The 24,723-nt window shown below is 43.3% G+C and overlaps 1 protein-coding gene across 2 annotated transcripts in view; it reads right to left on the bottom strand.

Annotated features, from left to right (window-relative positions):
* The window catches only part of LOC132174762 (pleckstrin homology (PH) domain-containing protein), a 103,852-nt gene that overhangs the window by 69,387 nt on the left and 9,742 nt on the right, over nucleotides 1-24,723 (bottom strand). For both annotated transcript variants that reach the window (XM_059586429.2, XM_059586428.2), the window contains exons 5-9: nucleotides 8,294-8,388; nucleotides 8,099-8,216; nucleotides 7,604-7,705; nucleotides 7,320-7,508; nucleotides 7,069-7,229 (exon numbers count right to left, since the gene is read on the bottom strand). In XM_059586429.2, coding sequence (XP_059442412.2) covers nucleotides 7,069-7,229; nucleotides 7,320-7,508; nucleotides 7,604-7,705; nucleotides 8,099-8,216; nucleotides 8,294-8,388 — 665 coding nt within the window. The remainder of the gene's footprint in view (nucleotides 1-7,068; nucleotides 7,230-7,319; nucleotides 7,509-7,603; nucleotides 7,706-8,098; nucleotides 8,217-8,293; nucleotides 8,389-24,723) is intronic.

Genomic DNA, 24,723 nt, shown 5'->3' on the forward strand with positions numbered 1-24,723 from the left:
TCGCTCTCTCGTGGAATCCCGAATCCATCAAAGGTTAGCAAGGTAGTTTTCTGCCCTAGCGGCGGCGCTGTTTAGGCGCTGTGCGCTAGGCTCTGGTCAGCCGCTATGGAACGGCGCTTCTCCATAGAAGCGAAATCCTTTTGCCTGTCAGCGAAGGAAGGGTGTCCTGATCTTCGGTTGGAGGAAAAGAGAAAAGGGTTCGTAGGGGTAATTTTTGTGAGCCAACCTTGTGCTTCATGGTTGGTGGATATGGTCGAGGAGGCGAGTCAATCTCTGTTGAAGGTTGATATCGCCAAGTCATACCGTGAGGGCGACAAGGCTTTGATGGTGCATGGGGGTGTTAATAAGGCAGGTAGTTTCCTGGAGGTGGCCGTCTTTGCTGAGGGAGGTCGTAAAGGAATCATTTGGCTACCTGCGGGCCGTGGAGGGAGGGGATGGCGTCGGTTTGCAAATGAATTGCGGAGGTTGTTGGGTCCAACAGCCTCTACGCATCATGTTCCGGGGACGCAGCTCAAGCTTGGTTTGGGAGAATCCTTCTCTGGATGTCACCCTGGGCGCTCCTTTGCGGAGGCTCTTCGACTGGCGGCTGGTTCTGAGGAGCCTTTCGTGGGGAGGAGGGTTAGATCTTCGCAACACATAGATCTCTTCCCGGTGAAGGACTCTTTCGAGACCGGGTACGGTGAGTATGGGTCGCGGGTGATAGTGGACTGGGTGGAGTTGGAGTCGCCGGATTCTGCTAATCTGGCTACATGTTTCAGCACGACGGCGGATCTTACGAAGAAGAAGAAACAGAAGAATAAGACGTTGATAGGTTTTTTGCGTTCTGTTTTGGGCCGGGTCCTAGCTGGGTTAGTTAAAGATTTGTTAGGTGGGCTGGGTATTCGCGAGTTTGGGTCTATCCTTAAGCCCAAACATGCTGGGTATTTTAAGTCAGCTTGGCGCAGGGGGTTGAAGCGTCGTGGTAAGTTTTTGCCCAAATCGCAACTATGTGGTTCTGCCTCGCCGGGAGAGACTGATGTTCCGGCCGATCGCAGGGAAGCGTGCGAATCTGAGGTTTTTGCGCCGGTCGCCGGTGGTCTCGCCGGGGTTTCTAGTGATGATTCCGAGCTTGCGTTGGTGGGGCTATCGTTGGCGGAGGTGCATCCGGAGTCAAATCAACTGGTCTGTGCGGCAGGGTCTGTTTCTCTTGGACCGGCGATGGCCCCTGTTTTTCCGACGAAGGCTGCTCTGTTGCCGGAGAATACCCAGAACTGGTTGTTGACTCCGGTGAGTACCCATGTCTCTCCTTTGTCTCCGGTGGTGGTCTCTGCTCCTCCGGAGGGAGCTGGTTCTGTTTCGGCGAAGGAGTTTGAACCCATTAAGACTGCTCCGGCGAAAGGGTTGCTACGTCGGGGGTTTTTAGGGTCTAGAAATGTCTCCTCTTCCTCTCTGCCTGGGATGAAGAAGGCTTCATCTTCGGTAAAGGGCTCTAAGGTTGTAGTCGAAGATTCACTGACCTGTTCTATCTCGGGAAAGCATGCGGCTGAGCTGGGTTTGAGATTAAGCGAACCTTTTCCTCGAATGTCGGAGAGCGGTGCTCCGATTTATTCCTCTGTTTCCAAATCTCAAATAGGGTATGCCCGGAGGGTGAAGGAGAAGCTTGCCAAGCAGTTGCAGAAGAACAAGGAGCTGTTTGCCGACGTTGTAGCGGAACCCTCCGAGAAGGGGGCAGGGAACTATTCGGAGGCGGTTATAGATGCGGCGAATTTCGCCCCCAGTGTGGGTTTGTCTAATGGTGAAGGAGGTGATGAGAAGAGTCTTCTGAATCTCTTCTCGAATATTGAAGGGGAGCGGGAGCCCTTTACCTCTAAGGCAAAAGGGAAGCGAGAAATCAAGAATTTAGAATGCTCCATTAACTATGAGGTTAGAGAGAGACTTTCTCCGAAGCGGTACTATCGTCGTCGGGGTTGTGTTGGAACCAAAAATGCATTCTCCTTTCCTCCAAAGGTGCATTAGGGTTCTGGTTTTTTTAGGGCTGGTGGGGGGTTCTGTGGGCTACAGTGTTTGGGTTCTTTGGGTTCTTGCATTGGTTTTTTCGCTTGGTGGTGGTTATAGTTGGGATGGGTTTCTTTGGGGTCTGTTTTTTGGGGTTTTTTGGGCTACCTATGTATACTCCTTTTGTGTACTTAGAGGCGCTTTGCGCTTTTTTTGATATATACAATTTACTTATCAAAAAAAAAACTTTGCAGGGGTGGATCCGAAGGGCCCTGTCTTGAAGAGGTGCCCCGACATAAAAAAAAATATATATATATATATATATATGGGTATACCCGTGACTTGGTCTCTCTCTCTCTCTCTCTCTCTCTCTCTCTCTCTCTTTTATTTATATATATATATATATACCCATGACTTGGTCTCTCTCTCTCTCTCTCTCTCTCTCTCTCTTTTATATATATATATATATATATATATATATATATTATGTTATAGATCTTTAATGTGTGGTGATATTTGAAGAAAGCCCCTGATTTCAGTAAACTGTATAGGAAAAATAGACATCTCCGGATGGAAGGTTTTACTGATGTAGATTGGGCAGGATCTCCCTCAAATAGAAGATCCATTACAATGCATATCTTGGGAGGAAATCATGTCATGAAGAAGTAAGAAGCAAACTGCTAGTGAACTAGGGGTTGGAGTTGGATTTGTTCGCAGAGATGGAGCCCACCCCGTTGCTATGTTGTCCAGCTTCTAAGTTTTTGGGGAAGGAGGGGTCACGATCTTCAAAGAGGGTTTTGTAGTTAGTAGAGGAGTTCAGTCATTTTGTGGGTCTTTCGAGTGATGGGTATGAAGGGAAGTTATCGGCCTTGTTTGCAGATATTATTGCAAACAATGAAGAAAAAGGAGCGGGTTTCAGTTTCGACTATGGGAAAAAAAGGTACGCGAGAACTCAACAATTTATTCTCTTCCATTAATAATGATGTGCATAGTGGAAGTGTGTCTCGGGATAGGATCAAAGGGGAAGGCTCTTAGAGATTATTTATGAAGCCTAAGATCTTTTCATGGAATCTAAGATCCTTTCATGGAATGTTAGAGGGTTGAACAAGGGTGGTAAGCATATGAGGGCCAAGAATCTTCTAAGGCAATAGAAGGTGGACATTGTTTGCTCCAAGAAACTAAATTGGAGTTTATTTCTAGCAGTATTGTGAAAAATTTGTGGGGTTGTCCTTATGTTGAGTGGTGTTATGTTGCTTCCAGAGAGGCTTCAGGTGGTATTTTGTTGATGTGGGACAGGAGGGTGGTCGGAGATAGAGTTTTTGTGGGGGAATTTGTTGCTGCTTGTTCTTTTAGAAACGTTGAGGATGATTTTGTTTGGGCTTTTGCAAGGGTCTATAGTCCTAATCTTGATAATGTCAGACGTTTTCTTTGGGAGGAGTTGGCTGGTCTTATTAGCTGGTGGGATTTGCCGTGGTGCATTGGTGATGATTTTAATGTTACCCGCTTCCCTAATGAAAGGCTGAGGGGTGCGCGCCTCAGTCCAGCAATGATAAGAGTTTTCAGACTTCATCTCAGAGCATGGTTTGATGGATCTTCCCCTTGCAGGGGGAACGTTTACATGGTCTAACATTTCCTCTTGGTCTAGGCTTGATCATTTTCTAGTGTCTCCGGATTGGGAAGCCAGATATCCCGGTCTGCTTTAGAAGAGGATGCCTAGATTGTGCTCTGACCATTTGCCTATCTTGCTTGACTGTGGTTGTATTCTAGGAGGCAAGAGAACTTTCAAGTTTAAGAATATGTGGCTTAAATTTGATGGGTTTGTGGATAGGGTGAGGCATTGGTGGTCGTCTTATCATTTCCATGGCTCTCCTAGCTTCATCTTTGCTCAAAAATTGAAGGCCTTAAAGGTGGATATTAAAACATGGAATGAACATGAATTTGGTAATGTGGTCTCCCTTAACAAAAGAGTCAAAGAACTGAATGCCCGATTAGAGGGAGGAAGAGGTTTAGTAGCCGAAAAGAATGAGAGTAAAAGATTGATTATCAGTGAGTTGGAAACTTCTCTTTTACAAGAGAAGATCAGTTGGAGACAAAAGTCCAGGATCTGTTGGCTCAAGGAGGGTGAAAAATGTACTAAGTTCTTTCATCGGATAGCCAACTCGAATAGGAGATTCAACTCCATAGAGTCCTTGTCTATTAATGGCTCTCTTTCGTCCAATCAATCTGTTATTAGGGACCATGTTGTTCATTTCTACGAGTCCTTGTTCTCAGAACATTATAGTTGGAAGCCAAGGTAGGACGACCTTGCCTTTGACTCTCTGGATGCAGAGGAGGCGTCTTGGCTGGAATTTCCATTTTGAGGAAAAGGAGGTGTTAGAGGTTGTTAAAGGCATGGATAGAGACAAGGCTCTAGGTCTGGATGGCTTCTCGATGGCCTTCTACCATTGTGTCTAATGTGGACTATTTGGAGAGAGAGGAATGCACATTGTTTTGAAGATCAAGATAATCAAGCTGCTTTGCTCATTGTTTCTAATCCCATGTTCCATGAAAGAACCAAGCATTTTTTTTTTTTTTTTTTTGTGATAAGTAAATATGCATTATCAAAGCGCAGAGGGGCGCAACCCTAGTGCACAGGGAGTATACAAAAGAGCAACTAAGAGGGAGAAAAAGAAGAAAAGAACATAAAAAGGAAATCGGGGAAACTAAACACTAAGGGTGCTAGCCAACCAGCAGTCCAAGTGAATAAGGTGTACAAGAAAAAGTGAGTGAGATCCTCAATGTTCGTAGACAAGTCCTCGAAACATCTAGCATTTCTCTCAATCCAGATGCACCACATAAGGCAAAGAGGAATCATTTTCCACGCAACAGCACTGCGAGCTTTACCACCCGCCCACCAAGAATCATACAACCCCCTAACACTGCCAGGCATCACCCAGCATAAACCAAACCGAGAGAAAACGGCATTCCACAAGATACGCGCGACCCCACAATGAAGAAAGAGATGGTCAACTGACTCCCCATCCGATTCACACATGCAACAACGGTTTATCACAACAATACCTCTCTTCCGAACATTATCCAAGGTTAGAGTCTTCCCAAGCACGGCCGTCCAAGCAAAAAAAGCCACTTTCGAAGGAGTCTTGGTGCGCCATAAACTCTTCCAAGGGAAAGGGGAGGGATCTTTAGAAGCAAGGATCCTGTAAAAAGATCTAACCTCAAAAATACCTTTACGAGAAGAGATCCACCACATCCGATCATCCCCTACCCCACGCATCAAGTGCGAATACAAGAGTGTAAAAAGAGGCCAAGATCTCCACTTCCCAATCATGAACCCTACGAATGAAAGAAACATTCCACTGCACAGAGCCATTTGTACGCTCCCTGTTATCCGCAATAGACGCTTCCTTATTGGAGGCAATACTGAAAAGTCCAAGAAAAGCATCCTTGAGAGGCATGTCACCACACCAAATATCCTCCCAAAACCTGATATTGGACCCAAATCCAGGGACCAATCTAATGTGACAATGAAACAACCTCCACCCCTACTTATGTACTTCCATAACCCCACCCCATGCGAACCACGGGGAACCCTAGAACACCAACCACCCCAAACCGCACCATACTTTGCCACCAGAATCTTTCTCCACCATGCCTCTTTCTCATGAGCATATCTCCACAACACAATATTGAAGTTAATTGGCATTTCATCTAGGACAAGATACTGAATGGAGACATAGCTACACCATTTGTTAAGTCTAATGATCAACTTGGTGATATGTTTACAAGTCCTTATGTCATAGCCGGTTAGAATTTACGTACCAAGTTGGGCTTATATGACAAATATACTCCAACTTGAGGGGTAACGTTAGAATAATATGATGTGTATATATTCTACATACATTATGGGATGTCCCTAGTGAGCTGTCCTATCCAGAATATTATATAAACACTTCTATAAAGAGAGATGAATGTCTAATAGAGGGCAATGATTATGAATCCCATTTTCAAATAACCTGGGTGACACTTACATATAAGACACACAAGGCGAGCTTCCTAAGCTCGTGCTATGAACAAAAATATGCAACAAGTGGATCTTAATATACCTGTTCCACTTGTCATAACCTTCTAATGCAGCACAATTTACCAACTCAAAGCTCTATTATCTTCTCATACGAGTGAGACAAAAATATGAAACCATTTAATCAAAATAAAAACTGATTATTAAGATGTAAAATACATGAAACCATTTTAATCAAAATAAGAACAGATTTTTTGTCTAATAAGTAAATGAAGTATCATTAAAAGTGCAAAAGGCACAACTCAAGTATACTGGGAGTATACAGGAAAAACAACTAGTTAAAAACTAAAAAGAGAGAACAAGTCAAGAAAATTAAAAATTAAAAAAAAAAAAAAAAAAAAAAAAAAAATCTAAGCAAATTAAGATCTAAAGCAGTTGTACAATAGTTTTTTTTTTTTTTTTTTTTTTTTTGATAAGTAACGAAGTATATATCAAAAGGCGCAGATGGGCGCAACCCTAGTACACATAAAGTATACAAGAGAACGCTCAAGTAGAAGGAGAAAAGAGAACAATAAAGTCATTAAAACTACTAACTAAAAGAGCTAAAAAAGCAGCTATCCAAGTAAAAAAAAAAAAAAAAAAGAATAAAAGAAAAAGGACTTGAGCTCCTCCAAAGTCCTTTCTTGATTCTCGAAGTTTCAATCACTTCTTTCTCTCTAGAGGCTCCACATAAGGCAAAGATGAGCTATTTTCCACACGACAGCACTCCAAGAGCAACCAACCGACCACCAACAGGCAAACAAATTCGTCACTCAATTAGGCATAACCCAATAGTAATGAGTTTATGGAGGTTTTGTGAAGTTTTCCCTTATATTTTTAAAAATCTCCAAACTGATAGGATTGAAGCTTTTTTATCCCCTTTTCTTGACAAGTATAGAGTTTGAATGTTCATCACCAAGATTTATTTCCCTTGATAAGCTAACAAACCATTGCCTTTTATAACTACATAGGACAGCCACATCTTGCATACCTTAAATATAAAGAGACATAACAACAAAATTAATTAGTCTAGATACCTTGCCTTCTTCACCTGGTCAGAAATGGCTTTGAAAGCATACTTCCACCAAGACCTCGGATCCGATTTCACAGGGACATTTGGACGGTAATGGGCATATTTCAACCGTTGATTAAAGGCAGCAAAGTTATCAGCTAACTTCAAAATATCCCTGTACCCATTCTGCAAAACAACAATACCCAACTTATTCAGACAAATTAATACCTACCACTGCCATCACAAAGCATGATGAAGTGGAAAAATAAGATGAACCTTTGATAGACAGAGCGTCACATCATCCAAGTTTACTGCTGCTTTCTGCAAAGGCTGAGTGCTATCAGCAAATTCATTTTGCCGCACCTTTGTGTACTTCGCATTCCCAGAAACCGGTTGCAGAATGTAATTGTGCTTTTTAATAAGACTATCAGCTGGTTTGCCATTCTTAGTACCAAATCTGAATATCTGAATCTCATGGTAAACCATACAAGTATGACTGGGCTGCCAAAAGAGTAAACCTTAATATATATGTACTAAATTAAAGAGACTGCAGGACATACCTGAAGCCACTCTGAAGGAAGCAAATCCTCCCATGGTTTGTCCACATGCCATGGAACAATATCAGAATCCAAATAAAGTGCAAGACGATCAAGTTCAACAGACTGTAAAATGATGAGGAATGAAAGAGTAAGACAGCAATAAAGACATAAATATGGAGCCACATACCCAACTTTTATTCCTCAAGGGAAAAATGCTTTCTTTTGATCAATTTCTCTTAGCTACTTTTTGGAAGAGATTCATCAGAAATGAATGCATGCTTGCAACCAGCTCTTTAGGTTTTCAAAACATTAAAATCAAGCTTACAATAATTTATAATAATATGCTAATAAAAGAATCTTTCTTATTCTGCTACGAAAAATTAGAAGAGCATTTAAATTAGTGGAAAAATATGCCACAGCCTTGTACCCCCACACACAAAAGCACATATACAAAGAAAAACATGGTTCCAGAGCTTTTCCACTAGTCAAAAATTTTTCAAGGCAAAAAATAGGAACCTTCTGGATACGGTCTAGCGCACCCCCAGTAACAAAAGTCTCCTTCCCATTATCATCGACAGTCACAGCTGAGAGCTTCTCCAAGGTTATGCCAGCTGCAAATGGGTGGCCGGGATTGCTACAAAATGGAAGTTAAGGATTCAACATGGGTCAATAAGTAATATATCAATATTCTATCTTTTTTTCTTTTTTCACCTCTCAAGATCTTCATATCTGATGTGAATATTTGAAATCAAAAGCTTCAAATTTCCAACTATCGTGCCGATCAAGGATCCCACCCATGACTTGTTCTTCAAGGAAAAAAACAAAAAGCATAAGGCATGTTCAAATTTGAGCCCAAGTGAATGTCCATCAGAGACAGTATAGTTAAAGCAAGTTTAAATCAAGACTGAGCGAGCAAATAGAACTTTGAGGAACAAAAGTATCAAAGAACATAATAATTCAAATCAAATGAACCTCGCCTGATCAGCTGAGCTTTATACTATTAGAAGAGTAATTAAATGATTCAATCAATCACTTCCTTTAAATTTAAGTTTTTAGAATAATCTTTTGCGAGTTTCTCGGTGAGTTCGAGGCTTGATGAGGTAATGGAAGTGTCGCATTTACTATTTGCAGACGATACTATTAACTTTTGCGAGCCAAAGGTGGAACAACTTCGGAACTTGAGATGTTTACTGATGTGTTTTGAAGCGGTTTCGGGGTTGAAAATAAATTTATCAAAATCTGTGATTTCTCCTATAGGTGAGGTGGAAGATGTAGAAGGATTGGCAAGTATACTTGGGTGTGGAGTGGCTTCGATGCCGTTTATATATTTGGGACTACCTTTGGGGGCTCATAATAAGGACCCCTCTATATGGAATAAAGTCATAGAGAAGATGGAGATGAAATTGGATGGGTGGAAGCATATGTATTTATCCAAGGGTGGGCGACTAACGTTGATCAAAAGTAAGCTTTCTAGCATACCCACTTACTACTTATCGCTGTTTCAAATTCCGGTGACTGTGGCGAAGCAGATCGAAAAAATACAAAGAGATTTCTTGTGAGGAGGTGAAGGTGACGAGTTCAAGTTCCACTTGGTAAATTGGTCCAAAGTTTGCATGCCTATAGAGGCGGGGGGATTAGGGGTAAAAAATTTGATTCAATTTAATCGAGCTTTATTGGGTAAATGGTTGTGGAGATTTGCACGTGAAAGAGATGCGTGGTGGAGGAAATTAGTGGAGATTAAATATGAGGTGATGAGAGGTGATTGGTGTTCCAAGAAGGTAGGAGGGTCGTATGGGGTGGGAATGTGGAAAAGTATCCAAAGGGGGTGGGATGAGTTTAAGCAACATGTGTGTTTCGAGGTAGGAACCGAGTCTCGAATTTTGTTTTGGCAGGATGTGTGGTGTGGGGAGGTAGCACTGCAGAATTTGTTTCCCGCCTTGTTCAACATAGCATGTGTAAAGGAGGCATGGGTGGAGGAGAATATGGAGATAGTAAATGGTGCTATTTATTGGAATGTAAGATTTATTCAGCCTGTCCATGATTGGGAATTGGAGGAGGTCTCGAGATTCTTCGAAATGCTGTATTCCTAATAGGTAAGGCATGGTGGGGAAGATAAAATTAGTTGGATTCCCTCGAAAAGGAAAACTTTTGAGGTGAAGTCTTTTTACAAGGTAAAGACTAATACTGCCCCGTGGAAGCTTATTTGGAAGAGTAAAGCTCCTCTGTGCGTGGCTTTCTTCGTATGGACGGCGGTTATGTGGAAGATTTTAACTTTGGATCACCTACGAAAGAAGAACATCATTATGACGGAGTGGTGTTGTATGTGCAAGAAAAGTGGCGAATCTATTGATCCCCTTTTAGTGCATTGTGAAGTTGTTGTAGAGGTATGGAATATGATTCTTCAGCTGTTTGGTATAACATGGGTGATGCCGGGGAGTTTGAAGGAATGTTTGGGAAGTTGGAGAGGGCAAAGAGGGAAGCAGACAATCATGCACCCTTGGCAGATGACCCCTTTGTGTGTCATGTGGTCCTTAAGGAGAGAAAGGAATGCACGGAGTTTTGAGGATCGGGAGATGGGAATTATAGATTTGAAGAAAATGGTGCTCCAAACACTTTTATCATGGAGGGTCTTGGGGTATTATTCGCAAGCTTCAACGCTCATGGAATTTATAGATCTTTGTGCGTCATTTTTAGTTTAAAGCTTATGTAGTGGGCTCTTTTGTATACTTCCTGTGTTCATGGGTTGTACCCCTTGCACTTTTTAATACATTGACTTTACTTATCAACAAAAAAAAAAGTTTTTAGAATAATCGGTAATTTAACATATTAGAGCAAAGGTTCTGAGTTCGAACCTTGTCTCTATCATTTACATCTAATTTCAATCAAATATTCAGCGTGCAAGGCCTCACTTGTTAAGGCAAAGTTTGAACTTATACGTGAGGAAGTGTTAGAAGATTAATTAAATGATTAAATCAATTATTTCCCATAAACTTATATGGGAAATAATTTTATGGATGGGGGTGTCGTTTAGAGCTCCGGCAAGTAGTTCCCAAATGCCGACAACGTGGTCAGCATCGATTTCAAGTCCTGACCACATGAAGGGACGGGAGGGGAAGGGGAGCCATGCTGGGCAGACCTACTCTGATGCACGTCTCGAGCTCCTCAACGTTAGGGAGTCGTTGAGAAGACTGAAATGGGAGTGTGACGTGGGGCTGACAAAGGTAGATTTGGTGATTAAGTTACTGGAGGACAGTGGGCTTGGGCAGGGAGTTAGAGAATTGGTTGTTTAGCAGAAATCAGCATCAAAAGGGAAGGAGAAGATTGGGCTGGAGGGCAAAGTTACAAAAACCACTAGAAGGCTTAATCGTGTGGAAGTGCTTCATATCAATGATGTCTTGGTCGACGATCCCACTGAGGTAAAAGATCATATCGTGCAGTTCTATCAAAGATTATATTCGGAGCGAAGTACTTGGAGACCCAAAATGGATAACCAGTCTTTTTTGTCCATTGATGAGGAGGATAGTACTTGGTTAGAAAGAGATTTTGAGGAAAATGAGGTTTGGGAGGTAGTAAAAGGTATGGAGGGTGACAAGGCTCCAGGCCCGGATGGTTTCTCCATGGCTTTCTTTCAAGCTTGTTGGGATGTAGTAAAGCATGATGTTTTGGCTGTTTTTGCAGAATTCCATCATAGACAGAGGTTGGTGAAGAGCTTAAATGCAACTTTCCTCTCTTTGATCCCAAAAAAGGTGGATGCGGTGGAGATGAAAGATTTTCGGCCCATTAGCTTGGTGGGAGGGGTGTACAAAATTATCTCCAAGGTACTTGCTAATAGGATGAGAACGGTTTTGGGTAAGATCATCTCTAGCTCTCAAAATGCATTCATCGGTGGTCGGCAAATCTTAGACTCTGTCCTTATTGCTGATGAATGTGTGGATAGTCGCTTAAGATCAGGGGAGTCAGGTGTCATGTGCAAATTGGATTTGGAAAAGGCTTACGACCACGTAAATTGGGATTTTGTATTGTATTTGCTGCATCGGTGCGGTTTCGGGGAAAGGTGGAGGGCTTGGATAGAGTGGTGTATTTCATCGGTAAGATTCTCCATTCTTGTGAATGGTTCTCCGGAAGGTTTCTTTAACAGTTCAAGGGGTATTCGGCAAGGGGATCCTCTTTCTCCATTACTTTTTGTTCTTGTTATGGAAGCCTTGAGCAAGATGGTGAATGCGACTGTTGAGCAAGGCATGTTGACTGGGTTCTCTGTGGGAGAAAGGGTCTTTTCAGAGTTGGTGGTTTCTCATTCTTTATTTGCTGACGATACACTGATTTTTTGTGAAGCGTCTCCCGAGCAAATCCGGTACGTGCGCCTTATTCTCTTATGTTTTGAAGCTGTTTCGGGTTTGAGAGTTAATCTTGGAAAGTCAGTAATCGTGCCTATTGGTGAGGTGGAGAACATAGGGGCTTTAGCTAATATCCTTGGGTGCAGTGTCACTGCTTTGCCTATGAAGTATTTGGGTATGCCTCTTGGGGCGTCGTATAAGGATACAGTTATGTGGAACGAGGTGACTGAAAAGATGGAGCGTCAAATGGCTGGTTGGAAAAGAATGTATCTCTCTAAGGGAGGCCGTTTAACTCTCATAAAGAGTACGTTATCCAACCTTCCAACTTACTTTTTGTCTCTGTTCCCTATTCCCATGAGTGTTACAAAAATGCTGGAGAAAGTTCAAAGAGATTTCTTGTGGGGAGGGATGGGAGATGAGCCTAAGTTGCACCTTGTAAGTTGGAATCAAGTCTGTCGTCCTTTTCGTTTCGGTGGTCTCGGCATTCGGAAGTTGCATCAGTTTAACCAAGCTCTCTTGGGGAAATGGCTTTGGAGGTATGCGAATGAGAATGGGGCTCTTTGGCATAAGATTATAAAAGCCAAGTATGAAGACCAGGAGGGTGGGTGGTGCACTAAGGAGGTTTCGGGCTCTCATGGTGTGGGTCTATGGAAGCATATCCGGGAAGGTTGGAACTTTTTTGCCAAAGGTATTTGTTTTGAGGTTGGGGCCGGTTCGAAAGTTCGATTCTGGCATGATATTTGGTGTGGGGATCAACCGTTGAAGCATACCTTCCCTTCCTTGTTCAATATCACTAGATATAAAGAAGCTTGGGTGAAGGACAACTTTTCTTGGAGAAATGGGGTTATCGAGTGGAATGTCATTTTTGTGCGGATCGTCCAAGATTGGGAGATGGATATGGTCATTGCTTTCTTTGATCGGTTGTATTCTTGTAAGATAACCATTGACTCTGTGGATCATATTCGATGGGCCTCGTCCAAGAAGGTTAAGTTCGAGGTGAAGTTGTTCTTTAAGGCCTTGTCCAACACTGACCATGAGGCGTTTCCTTGGAAGAGTATCTGGTGCACGAAGGTGCCTTCGCGGGTGGCTTTTTCGGGTGGACTGCGGCCCTCGGCAAAATTCTGACTCTTGATAATTTGCGAAAGAGGAACTTTGTGGTAATGGATTAGTGTTGTATGTGTAAGAAAAATGGAAAGTCTGTTGATCATCTTCTTCTTCACTGTGAGATTGCAAGAGCTCTCTGGCACACTATCTTTAGTCGGCTCGGGTTGCTTTGGGTTATGCCTTGCAGGGTAAGGGACTTGTTCGATTGTTGGTGGACGGGAGGGCGTTCTCGTAGTGCAGTTGTGTGGAAGATGATCCCTCTTTGTCTTATGTGGTGTGTATAGAGCGAAAGAAATGCTAGATATTTTGAGAATTCCTCTAGGTCTTTAGAGGAACTTATTCATTTCTTTTTTTTCACTCTGTACTCTTGGACAGCCGCCTAGCTAGCTCCGTTAGTGATTACCTTTTCTGACTTCCTTTTTCATTTCTCTCCCTCTTAGGCGCTCTCTTGTTATACTTCCCGTGTATATGGGTTGCGCCCTTCTGCGCTCTTTTTATATCATCATTACTTATCAAAAAAAAAGGCTTAAAGTGAAGAAGAAAGTGGCTTTTAAGCCCAAAGGTGGTTTGGGCCCAGGAGTGGGCTTCAACAATAGACTAGATCACGTTGGACCAAAAGGATTTACATCCTCAAACATCTTGATTCCGATGCTGGAGACACAGAAAGCCCCAAAGGGCCTGCGAACATTCATGGCAAGCTCGGCAAGCATGTCGCCGTTGGCCGGAAGGGCCCTACCAGCGGGAGGTGGAGCTGGGTCAGCGGAAGGAGGAGCACCCACGGTGGTTTTCGGCTTTTCTGCCTGGGGCGGTGATGGGTTTCTGGCCAGCGAGAAGCCTAGCAACGAGGACCCTCTAAGTACGACGATCGCGGCTCAACCCACCGGTAAGGGTAAAACTCTGCTGACTTATAAGAGAAAGAAGACTAGGTCGCAGGTTTGGGATGCAGCATTGGTGGGCTCGCTAGAAGCTTCTTCTTCGGCTGGTGGGCAGGGGAAAGGGATCCTTGGGTCGAAGCCGACATCTACTCAGAGGGTGCCGGAAAAACAATCTCCGCCGGAGAATTCTCAGAGCTCGCTGGAGTGTCCTTTGGAAACTGGCGAGGCTAGGAAGTGCTTGGGCTCGGCCAAGGTTCAATTTTTGTCGGAATATTCTTCTCGTCTGAATACTGGGGTGGTTGTAGGGGGTTGTTCACCGGAGGCTCCCCAGGGGGAGGCAATGAGTCTGGGATCGTCGCTTCCTGTTGGACAGAAAGGTGTTGAACGTGTGCCAATGACGGAGTTTACTGGGCCTGGATTAGGCGCGGACAGTATCTCAAAAACAGATGGGATGGAGGAATTAGGGTCAGAGAAGAATTCCTCTAGTTGGGTAGTTGAAAGTTGTCTCAAGTTTTGCCCTAAAATTGGTGTATCTGATGAGGAGAAAAAGGAGGAGTTGGCGGGTTTGTTCAATTCTATTGAAGCTTCTAGAGTGTAGTTTAATTCTGATTTGGGAGGCTGTTATGCCAATGATTTTGCTCTTAAAGGATTTAAGGAGCTAAAGGAGTTAGGTTGCTCTCGTATTATTGACAAGGGCCAGATGGAAACTATGCAAGGTAAGGGTTGAGGGAGGGGGTCGATTGGTGGATTATGAAGCTTAACATCGTCACATGAAATGTAAGAGGGTTGAATGCCCTCAAAAAAAGGCTGAGGATTAGGGGTCTCTTGAAAGAATGGAAAGTAGATATAGTGTGTTTGATTGAGACTAAGATGGAGGCTATTTCCCATGAAGTGGTCCATAGTCTTTCGGGAGGTCAACATGTGGGGTGGATGTATAACGGGTCTCATGGTTTGTCGGGGGGGATGTTACTGATGTGGGATAAGAGGGTGGTTGAGTGTAAGGAGGAGTGTGTGGGGCATTTCACCCTGGCGTGCTCCTTTCAAAATGTGGAGGATAATTTGGTTTGGGCGTTTGGGGGGGTGTATGGGCCGAATGATGATGTGGAGAGAAGGGTCCTATGGGAAGAGCTGGCTGGTTTGATGAATGTGTGAGAGATCCCTTGGTGTATTGGTTGGGATTTTAATATTGTCCGGTTTCCTAGTGAGCGCTCTAGTGTCTCTTATTATTCTTCTAGCATGATGGATTTCTCGGACTTCATATCAGAGAACAATTTGGTGGATATTCCCCGATGATGGGGGGTCAATTTACTTGGTCTAATAATCAAGAGAATGAGATTTGGTCTAGAATTGACCGGTTCTTGCTCTCCTCGGATTGGGAAGATCATTACCCAGCGGTGTCACAAAGAAAACTTCAACGCCTACTCTCCAACCATTTCCCTTTATATATGGACTGTGGGGCTCCCTGCGGAGGTAATAAGTGTTTCAAATTTGAAAATATGTGGCTTAAATCCGAAGGTTTTGTTGACAAGGTTAGTTCTTGGTGGGGGTCTTATTCGTTTGAAGGATTGCCTAGTTTTGTGTTAGCTAATAAGCTGAAATCCCTTAAAGTGGATCTGAAAGTGGAATGAGGAGGTGTTTGGTGATATTGGGAGGAAAAAGAAGAAGTTGTTGGGAGGAATTCAGGAGTTGGATGAGTTGGCAGAATCGAGAGGCTTAGTTCAAGAGGAGAAGATTAGAAAGGCGGATATGTCGAAAGAATTGGAGAATACATTGCTGTGTGAAGAAATTCATTGGCGTCAAAAATCGAGAGCTTTGTGGCTTAAGGAGGGGAATCGAAATACTCGGTTTTTTTTACAAGATGGCTAATTCTCATCAAAGGTACAATCGTGTGGAAGCGCTTCGGATTAATGGTGTCTTATCTGACGACCCAACTGAGGTAAAAGATCACATTGTGCAGTATTATCAAAGCTTATACTCGGAACAAAACACTTGGAGACCTAGAATGGATAACCAGCCCTTCTTGTCTATTGATGAGGAGGATAATAGGTGGTTAGAAAGAGATTTTGAGGAAAATGAGGTATGGGAGGTGGTAAAAGGTATGGAGGGTGATAAGGCACCGGGCCCAGATGGCTTTTCCACGGTTTCTTTCAAGCTTGTTGGGGTGTATATAAACATGATGTTATGGCGGTTTTTGCTAAGTTCCATCGTAAACGTCAATTGGTGAAGAGCTTGAGTGCAACTTTTATTTCCTTGATTCCGAAAAAGGCGGATGCGGTGAAGATGAAGGATTTTTGGCCCATTAGCTTGGTGGGAGGGGTGTACAAAATTGTTTCTAAGGTTCTTGCCAATAGGATGAGGACTGTTTTGGGTAAGATCATTTCCAACTCTCAAAATGCTTTCATCAAGGGTCGTCAAATCTTAGATTATGTGCTCATTGCAAATGAATGTGTGGATAATCGTATGAAATCAGGGGTGCCAGGTATTCTTTGTAAATTGGATTTGAAAAAGGCTTATGACCATGTAAATTGGGACTTTGTTTTGTATTTGCCGCATCAGTGCGGTTTTGGCGAGAGGTGGAGAGCTTGGATAGAGTAGTGTATTACGTCGGTAACATTCTCCATCCTTGTGAATGGTTCTCCAGAAGGCTTCTTTAACAATTCGAGGGGAATTCGGCAAGGGGATCCTCTCTCTTCGTTACTTTTTGTGCTTGTTATGGAGGCCTTAAGTAAGATGGTGAATGCGACGGTTGACCAAGGCCTTTTGACTGATTTTTCGGTGGGAGATAGGGTCTTCTCGGAGTTGGTGGTTTCTCGCTTGTTATTTGCTGATGATACTCTGAATTTTTGTGAAGCTTCTCTCGAGCAAATCCAGTATGTGCGCCTCATTCTTTTACGTTTTGAAGCTGTTCCGGGGTTGAGAGTTAATCTGGAAAAGTCAAAGATTGTGGCTATTGGTGAGGTGGAGAACATTGGGGCTTTAGCTAATATCCTTGGGTGTAGTGTTGCCGATATGCCTATGAAGTATTTGGGTCTGCCTCTTGGGGCGTCGTATAAGGATACGACTATGTGGAATGATGTGATCGAAAAGATGAAGCGTCAGATGGCAGGTTGGAAGAGAATGTATCTCTTTAAGGGAGGCCGTTTAACTCTCATTAAGAGTACGTTGTCTAATCTTCCGACGTACTTTTTGTCTTTGTTTTTGATTCCCATGAGTGTAGCAAAAAGGCTTGAGAAAATCCAAAGAGATTTCTTGTGGGGAGGGATGGGAGATGAGCCTAAGTTGCATCTTTTCAGTTGGAATCAAGTTTGTCGTCTCCTACGCTCCGGTGGTCTGGGCATTGAAAGATGCATCAGTTTAATCAAGCTCTCTTGGGGAAATGGCTTTAGAGATATGCGAATGAGAGTGAGGCTCTTTGGTACAAGATTATCAAAGCTAAGTATGAAGACCAAGATGGTGGGTGGTGCACGAAGGAGGTTTCGGGCCCTCATGGGGTGGGTTTATGGAAGCATATTCGACAAGGTTGGAACTTCTTTGCCAAAGGTATTTGGTTTGAAGTGGGGGTGGGTTCAAAAGTTCGTTTTTGGCATGATATTTGGTGTGGAAAAATTTCTTTGAAGCAAGCTTTCCCGTCCCTATTCAGTATTGCTAGATACAAAGAAGCGTGAGTGAAAGATAACTTTTCTTGGAGGAATGGGGTTGTCGAGTGGAATGTCATTTTTGTGCGGCCAGTCTAGGATTGGGAGATGGATATGGTTTCCTCTTTCTTTGTTCGGTTATACTCTTATAAGATTTCCATAGGTACTATGGATCGTATTTGTTGGTCCTCGTCTAAGAACGATAAGTTCGAAGTTAAGTTGCTCTTCAAGGCCTTGTCCAACTTTGATCATGAGGTGTTTCCTTGGAAGAGTATTTGGTGTACTAAAGTGTCTCTGCGAGTGGCTTTTTTCGGGTGGACCGCGGTCCTAAGCAAAATCTTGACTCACAATAATTTGCAGAAGAGAAACCTTGTGGTAGTGGAGTGGTGTTGTATATGAAAGAAGACCGGAGAGCCAGTCGATCATCTTCTTCTCCACTGTGAGATCGCAAGTGCTCTTTGGCACTCTATTTTTAGTCGGTTTGGGTTGCTTTGAGTCATGCCTTGCAGGGTAAGGGACATGTTCGATTGCTGGTGGTCAGGAGGACGTTTTCAAAGCGCGGTAGTGTGGAAGATGATCCCTCTTTGTCTTATATGGTGTATTTGGAACGAAAGAAATGCTAGATGTTTTGAGAACTCCACTAGGACTGTAGAGGAAATTACTCATCTTTTCTACTTTACTCTTTATTCTTGGACGACCGCTTGGCTTGCTCCTTTAGAGATTAGTTTTTCTAATTTCTTTTTTCATTTCTCTCCCTCTTAGGCGCTCTCTTTATACTTCCCGTGTATGTGGGTTGCGCCCCTCTGCGCTTTGCTTTATATCATCATTACTTATCAAAAAAAAATTATTTCCCATAAACTTAAGCTTTTAGGATAACTGGTGATTTCACATATACCATTTACATAGTAGTACAACAAGATTTCAAACCAGGAGGGCCCCAAAGGACAAAGATGAGGTAAGCAAAAACAATGTAAGGCTAGAACAGTTTGGTGTTGGTGGCATAGACATAATTCTTGTCCATCCATTAATTTTGTAGCTAGGGGCAGGGGCTCTAGTAGGGCCAAAGGATAAAGTTGTTTGTTGGGTATGTCTTTGTATTGTGAGGTTTTTGTGTGGGAGCTCTACATGAGCATGGGTTGTTTCGGGTTCAAAGTGCCTTGGTCTCTATAGGCTCTTGGGTCTTTTTGGGTTTTATTGTGGGTTTACGCTGGGTTCCTTTGTATACTCTGTGTACTTAGTGGCGCTTGCGCTTTTTGATATATGCAACAATTACTTATAAAAAAAAATAAAAAAAGACATAATTCTTGTCCACATAAAGTGACAATTTTTTATTTTCTGATTGATGCTAGAAAAATATTAAAAAGAAGCAAATGGGTTTGTTCACCATACACATGCATGCATGCACATGTAAAAACTATAAAATAATTTTTTACTGTGGGTTTACGCTGGGTTCCTTTGTATACTCTTTGTGTTCTTAGTGGCGCTTGCGCTTTTTGATATATGCAACAATTACTTATAAAAAATAAAAATAAAAAAGACATAATTCCTGTCCACATAAAGTGACAATTTTTTATTTTTTGATTGATGCTAGAAAAATATTAAAAAGAAGCAAATGGGTTTGTTCACCATACACATGCATGCATGCACGTGTAAAAACTAGAAAAAAATAATTGCAAGCACACGAAATGCAATACAGAAATATAGGAACGGCCAAGCTCTTAGGGTCGTAGCACTGGACTCAATGCATTTATGCGCAGCTCGGCACACTTGTTTGCTCAGGCCATCAAATATCAAGAAGCATTCTCACTACTTTAGAGCTCTCTGGCTTAAAATATCAAAAGTATTGGAATATAAAAACAGCAGGACCAGCTAACTTCCATACTGGGGGTTGGATGTGGTATTATCTTTCTTTGATCGGTTGTACTCTTGTAAGGTTTTTCATAGTAATGCAGACCGTATTCCCGTCCAAGAAGGGTACGTTTGAGGTTAAGTCGTTCTATAAGGCCTTGTCCAATCCAATTTATGAGGTGTTTCCATGGAAGAGTATTTGGCGTTCTAAGGTGCCTCCGCGAGTGGCATTTTTTGGGTCGACTGCGGCTCTCGACAAAATTCTGACACGACAATTTGCGAAAAAAGAGTATTGTGGTTGTGGAATGGTGTTGTATGTATAAGATGAATGGACAGTCCATTGATCATTTGTTGATTCATTGTGAAGTGGTTGCTCGACTATGGATCTATGTCTTTACTTTGTTCGGTATTGAGTGGGTTATGCCGCAAAGTTTCCTTGATTTACTTGCTTGCTGGAATCAGGTGGGGGGTAGGGATCTCTCTAAAGTTTTTCTTTTTGATAAGTAAAGTTAATGTAGAAAAAGCGCAAAGGGCGCAACCCATGTACACAGGAAATATACAAAAGAGCCCACTACACAAGCTTTAAACTGGAAAAGATGCACAGAGATCTATAAATTCTGCAAGCGTTGAAGCTTGCGAAGAATACCCCAAGACCCTCCATGAGAAAAGTGTTTGGAGCAACCTTTTCTTCAATTCTATAATTCCCATTTCACGATCCTCAAAACTCCGCTCATTCCTTTCTCTCCATAAGCACCACATTACACACAACGGGGCCATCCTCCAAAATGGCATGACTGTCCGCTTTCCCCTTTGCCCTCTCCAACTTCCCAAACATTCCTTCAAACTCCCCGGCATCACCCACGTTATACCAAACAGCTGAAAATCATATTTCATACCTCTACGGCAGCCTCACAATGCACTAAAAGGTGATCAATAGATTCGCCACTCTTTTTACACATACAACACCACTCTGTCACAATGATGTTCTTCTTTCGTAGATTGTCCAATGTGAATATTGTCCCCATTACCGCTGGCCATATGAAAAAAGCCACGCGCGGAGGAGCTTTACTCTTCCAAATATGCTTCCACGGGCCATCCACCGGGGCTGAATAATTCTTCACCTCAAAAAATTTTCTCTTCGTTGGATTCACCACCCCCCCCCCCCCCCCCCCCCCACCCAATGCCTTACCTGTTGGGAATACAGCATCTCGAAAAATCTCGAAACCTCCTCCAATTCCCAATCATGTACAGGCCAAATAAACCTTACATTCCAATAAATAGCACCATTTACTATCTCCATATTCTCCTCCACCCATGCCTCCTTTGCACATGCTATATTGAATGAAGTGGGAAACAAATTCTGCAATGATACCTCCCCACACCACACATCCAGCCAAAATAAAACTCAAGACCCGGTTCCTACCTAGAACCACACATGTTGCTTAAACTCATCCCACCCCCTTCAGATACTTTTCCACATTCCCACCCCATACGACCCTCCTACCTCCTTGGAACACCAATCCCCCCTCATCACCTCATATTTAATCTCCACTAATTTCCTCCACCACTCATCTCGTTCATGTGCAAATCTCCACAACCATTTACCCAATAAAGCTCGATTAAATTGAATCAAATTCCTTACCCCTAATCCCCCTGCCTTCGTAGGCATGCAAATTTTGGACCAATTTACTCGTCACCTTCACCTCCCCACAGAAAATCTCTTTGTATTTTTTCGATTCGCTTCACCACTATCACTGGAATTTGAAACAACAATAAGTAGTATGTGGGTATGCTAGATAGCGTACTTTTGATCAACGTTAGCCTCCCACCCTTGGATAAATACATACGCTTCCACCCCGCCAACTTCATCTCCATCTTCTCTATGACCTTATTCCATATAGAGTGGTCCTTATTATGAGCCCCCAAAGGTAGCCCCAAATATATAAACGGCATCGAATCCACTCCACACCCAAGTATACTTGCCAATCCTTCTACATCTTCCACCTCACCTCTAGGAGCAATCACAGATTTTGATAAATTTATTTTCAGCCCCGAAACTGCTTCAAAACACAACAACAGACATCTCAAGTTCCGAAGTTGTTCCACCTTTGGCTCGCAAAATATAATAGTATCATCTGCAAATAATAAGTGCGACACTTCCATTACCTCATCAAACCGCGAACCCACCGAGAAACCAACCATAAGCTCTCTCTCCGCCATTGCCTTCATCATCCTACTAAATGCCTCCATCACCAACACAAATAATAAAGGGGACAAAGGATCCCATTGTCTCACTCCCCAAGAACTACTAAAAAAATCTGCCGGTGTTCCATTAATGAGCACGAAAAAGCGTACAGTAGAGACACAATGATGAATCCAACCTCTCCACCTTTCCCCGAAACCGCATCTCTCTAACATGTATAATAAAAAGTCCCAGTTGACATGATCATAAGCCTTCTCCAAATCCAACTTGCAAATAAGACCCGATTCCCCAGCTCGAATCCGGCTATCCACACATTCATTCGCCATTAAAACAAAATCCAAAATTTGTCTACCTGGTATAAATGCATTTTGTGTATGTGACACAAGCTTCCCCATTACTGAGTTCAACCGACTAACCAAAACCTTCAAGATTATTTTATACACCCCACTTACCAAAATAATAAGTCGAAAATCCTTTATGTCCACCGCCCCAGCTTTCTTTGGAATAAGTGCAACAAATGTAGCATTAATGCTCTTCTCAAATTTACCACTATCATGAAATTCCTTGAAAACCGCCATCATGTCCTCCTTAAGCATCTCCCAACATTTCTGATAGAACGCCATAGTAAAGCCATCCGGTCTAGGTGCTTTATCACCCTTCAATTTCCTCACCACCCCCTAAACCTCTTCTTCCTCAAAACCTCTCTCCATCCACAATCTCTCCCCTTCCTCTATGGAATTAAGATGTTCCATCGAAGGATCTAAGAATGAGGTTGGTCTCCCCTGACACTGCTCAAAATACAGAGCTTTATAAAAATGCACAATATGATCCTGTATAGCTGCCGGATCCTCGGTCCTACTCCCACCCACCATCATTGCTGCAACCGTGCTATTTCTCTTATGCGAGTTTGCCAACCTATGGAAGAACTTCGTATTCCGATCGCCCTCTTTCAGCCACAATGCTCCAGATTTCTGCCTTCAACTCATTTCTTCGTGAAAGAGTGTCTTCTCTAAGTTTTGGGAACACTCATCTCGCCTAATTGTCTCCTCCTCCTTTAAATCTCTACTTTCTGCTATGCTATCCAACCCACCCAATACCTCCTCCAATTCCTTACTTTTTCCTATGTCTCCAAAAACCTCCACATTCCATTTTTTGAGATCCCCTTTCAAAGCTTTCAACTTTCGAGCCAACACATAACTGGAGTTACCTTCGAAAGAATAAGAGTTCCACCAGCTCTTGACCTACTCCACGAACCCCTCCGTTTGCAACCACATATTCTCAAACCTGAAGGGTATATGACCCCTCCTTCCAATTCCACACTCCAATATCACTGGAAAGTGATCTGATAATACTCTAGGAAACCTTTTTTGGCATACATCTAGATAGCGTTCCTCCCATTCTTTAGATATCAAAAATCTATCAAGTCTAGACCTTGCACGCCGATTAGACCAAGTGAGCCCTCCTACCATTGGAAGATCGCTAAGCCCATGCTCGAAAATAAAATCAGCAAAAGCAGTCATTGCTTGCGTTTGTCTTGTAGCACGTAATCGTTCTCCAGGGTTACGCACGACATTAAAATCCCCTCCCACACACCAAGGTCGATCCCACACATTCATTACACCTCCCAATTCATCCCAAAAAGTGCTTCGGATACCAGCATCATTTGGCCCATAAACACCCGCAAAAGCCCACTCAAAATTATCTGTGACACTTCGGAAGACACAGGCTACTACAAAATGCCTACACATTCCTCGACCTTCTCCACCACTCGTTGATCCCACATTAATAAAATACCTCTGGATGCACCCGTAGATCTCAAGTATAGCCAACCAACATGATTACACCCCCACACACTCCGAATCACCTCAATATTAATAACCTCCACTCTTTTAGCCTCCTCCTAATCTTCACTCTTTTCTCCAGCTCATTCATACCTCGCACATTCCACGAAATTATTTTTGGCTTCATTAACAAAATTTTCCAGCCCTCCCTTTTCCATTCACTTTACGCGATCCCTTCGCATCATAGTTCACTGTGCTTTCCAACCGTTTTAATTCACAATTTCCTCGATTCCCCACTTTATCATTCCCATGTTGACCACTGCCCCTTCGCCCATTTGCTCTATTGGTCTCAATGGCAGTAAACAGTGCCAGCAACTCCTCCTCATGCCCATTGCACTTGAGTCCCAATTCTTGACAAAATTCTAGCACCCTTTCTAAAACCCAATCCGAAGACACAGATTGAGTTAATCCCGCTCCCATAACAGCTAAAGGTGGAATATCTAAGAACTTTGCCCCCCCCCCCCCCAAAATTTCATCTAGTAGGCCGACCCTTTCTATTATTTCACCAACCCCCTCCCCAACACCCAGACACTGCTCGGTCTCCCTCGACTCCACCGTTTCTTCAACATCCCCACCTTCAGATTTCTCCGTAGGTGTCACCACAAACAAACCCACCTCACTAGTAGTTTCTGCGCCGCCTGGTCCCTTAGTTGTCGCATGTGCGTCTCCGGCGGTCTTTCCAGCAAGGTCTGGCCTTTTCGAAAGCTTACCCACGAACTGACCCATAGCTTCTATAGCTCCAAACGAATCTGTTCTCCCCTCTTCGGCCCTGTCTGCGTCAATCTCATCCTACTCAGCTATCCCTGTTGCCACCTTGCCTCCTGTCACCATCTCTAGTGCCATGAAAACGAAGCCGACAGGGTCTGGGCCGTCTCTGGTACCATCTTCAGCCATCTCTGTCTTGTTTTCAGCTTGCCCAGCGTGTCCTTCCTTCTCATCGCATGTTCTGTGCTGATAAACTCCTTTGATTGCTCCAGCGTCCTACTCCGATCATTCGCCAGCAATTCTGCAATCGCCGGTTGGTCTGGGCCGTCTCCAGTACCATCTTCGGCCATCTCTGTCTTGTTTTCAGCCTGCCCAGCGTGTCCTCCCTTCTCATTGGCATGTTCAGTGCCGAGAACCTCCTTTGAATGCTCGGGCGTCCTACTCCGATCATTTGCCGGCGATTCTGCAGTCACCAGTTGGTCTGGGCCGTCTCCAGTACCATCTTCGGCCATCTCTGTCTTGTTTTCAGCCTGCCCAGCATGTCCTTCCTTCTCATCGGCATGTTCAGTGCCGAGAACCTCCTTTGATTGCTCCGG

The sequence above is a fragment of the Corylus avellana genome, chromosome 3 (genome assembly GCF_965113065.1).
Source record: "Corylus avellana chromosome 3, dhCorAvel1.hap1.2, whole genome shotgun sequence".
NCBI lineage: Eukaryota > Viridiplantae > Streptophyta > Magnoliopsida > Fagales > Betulaceae > Corylus > Corylus avellana.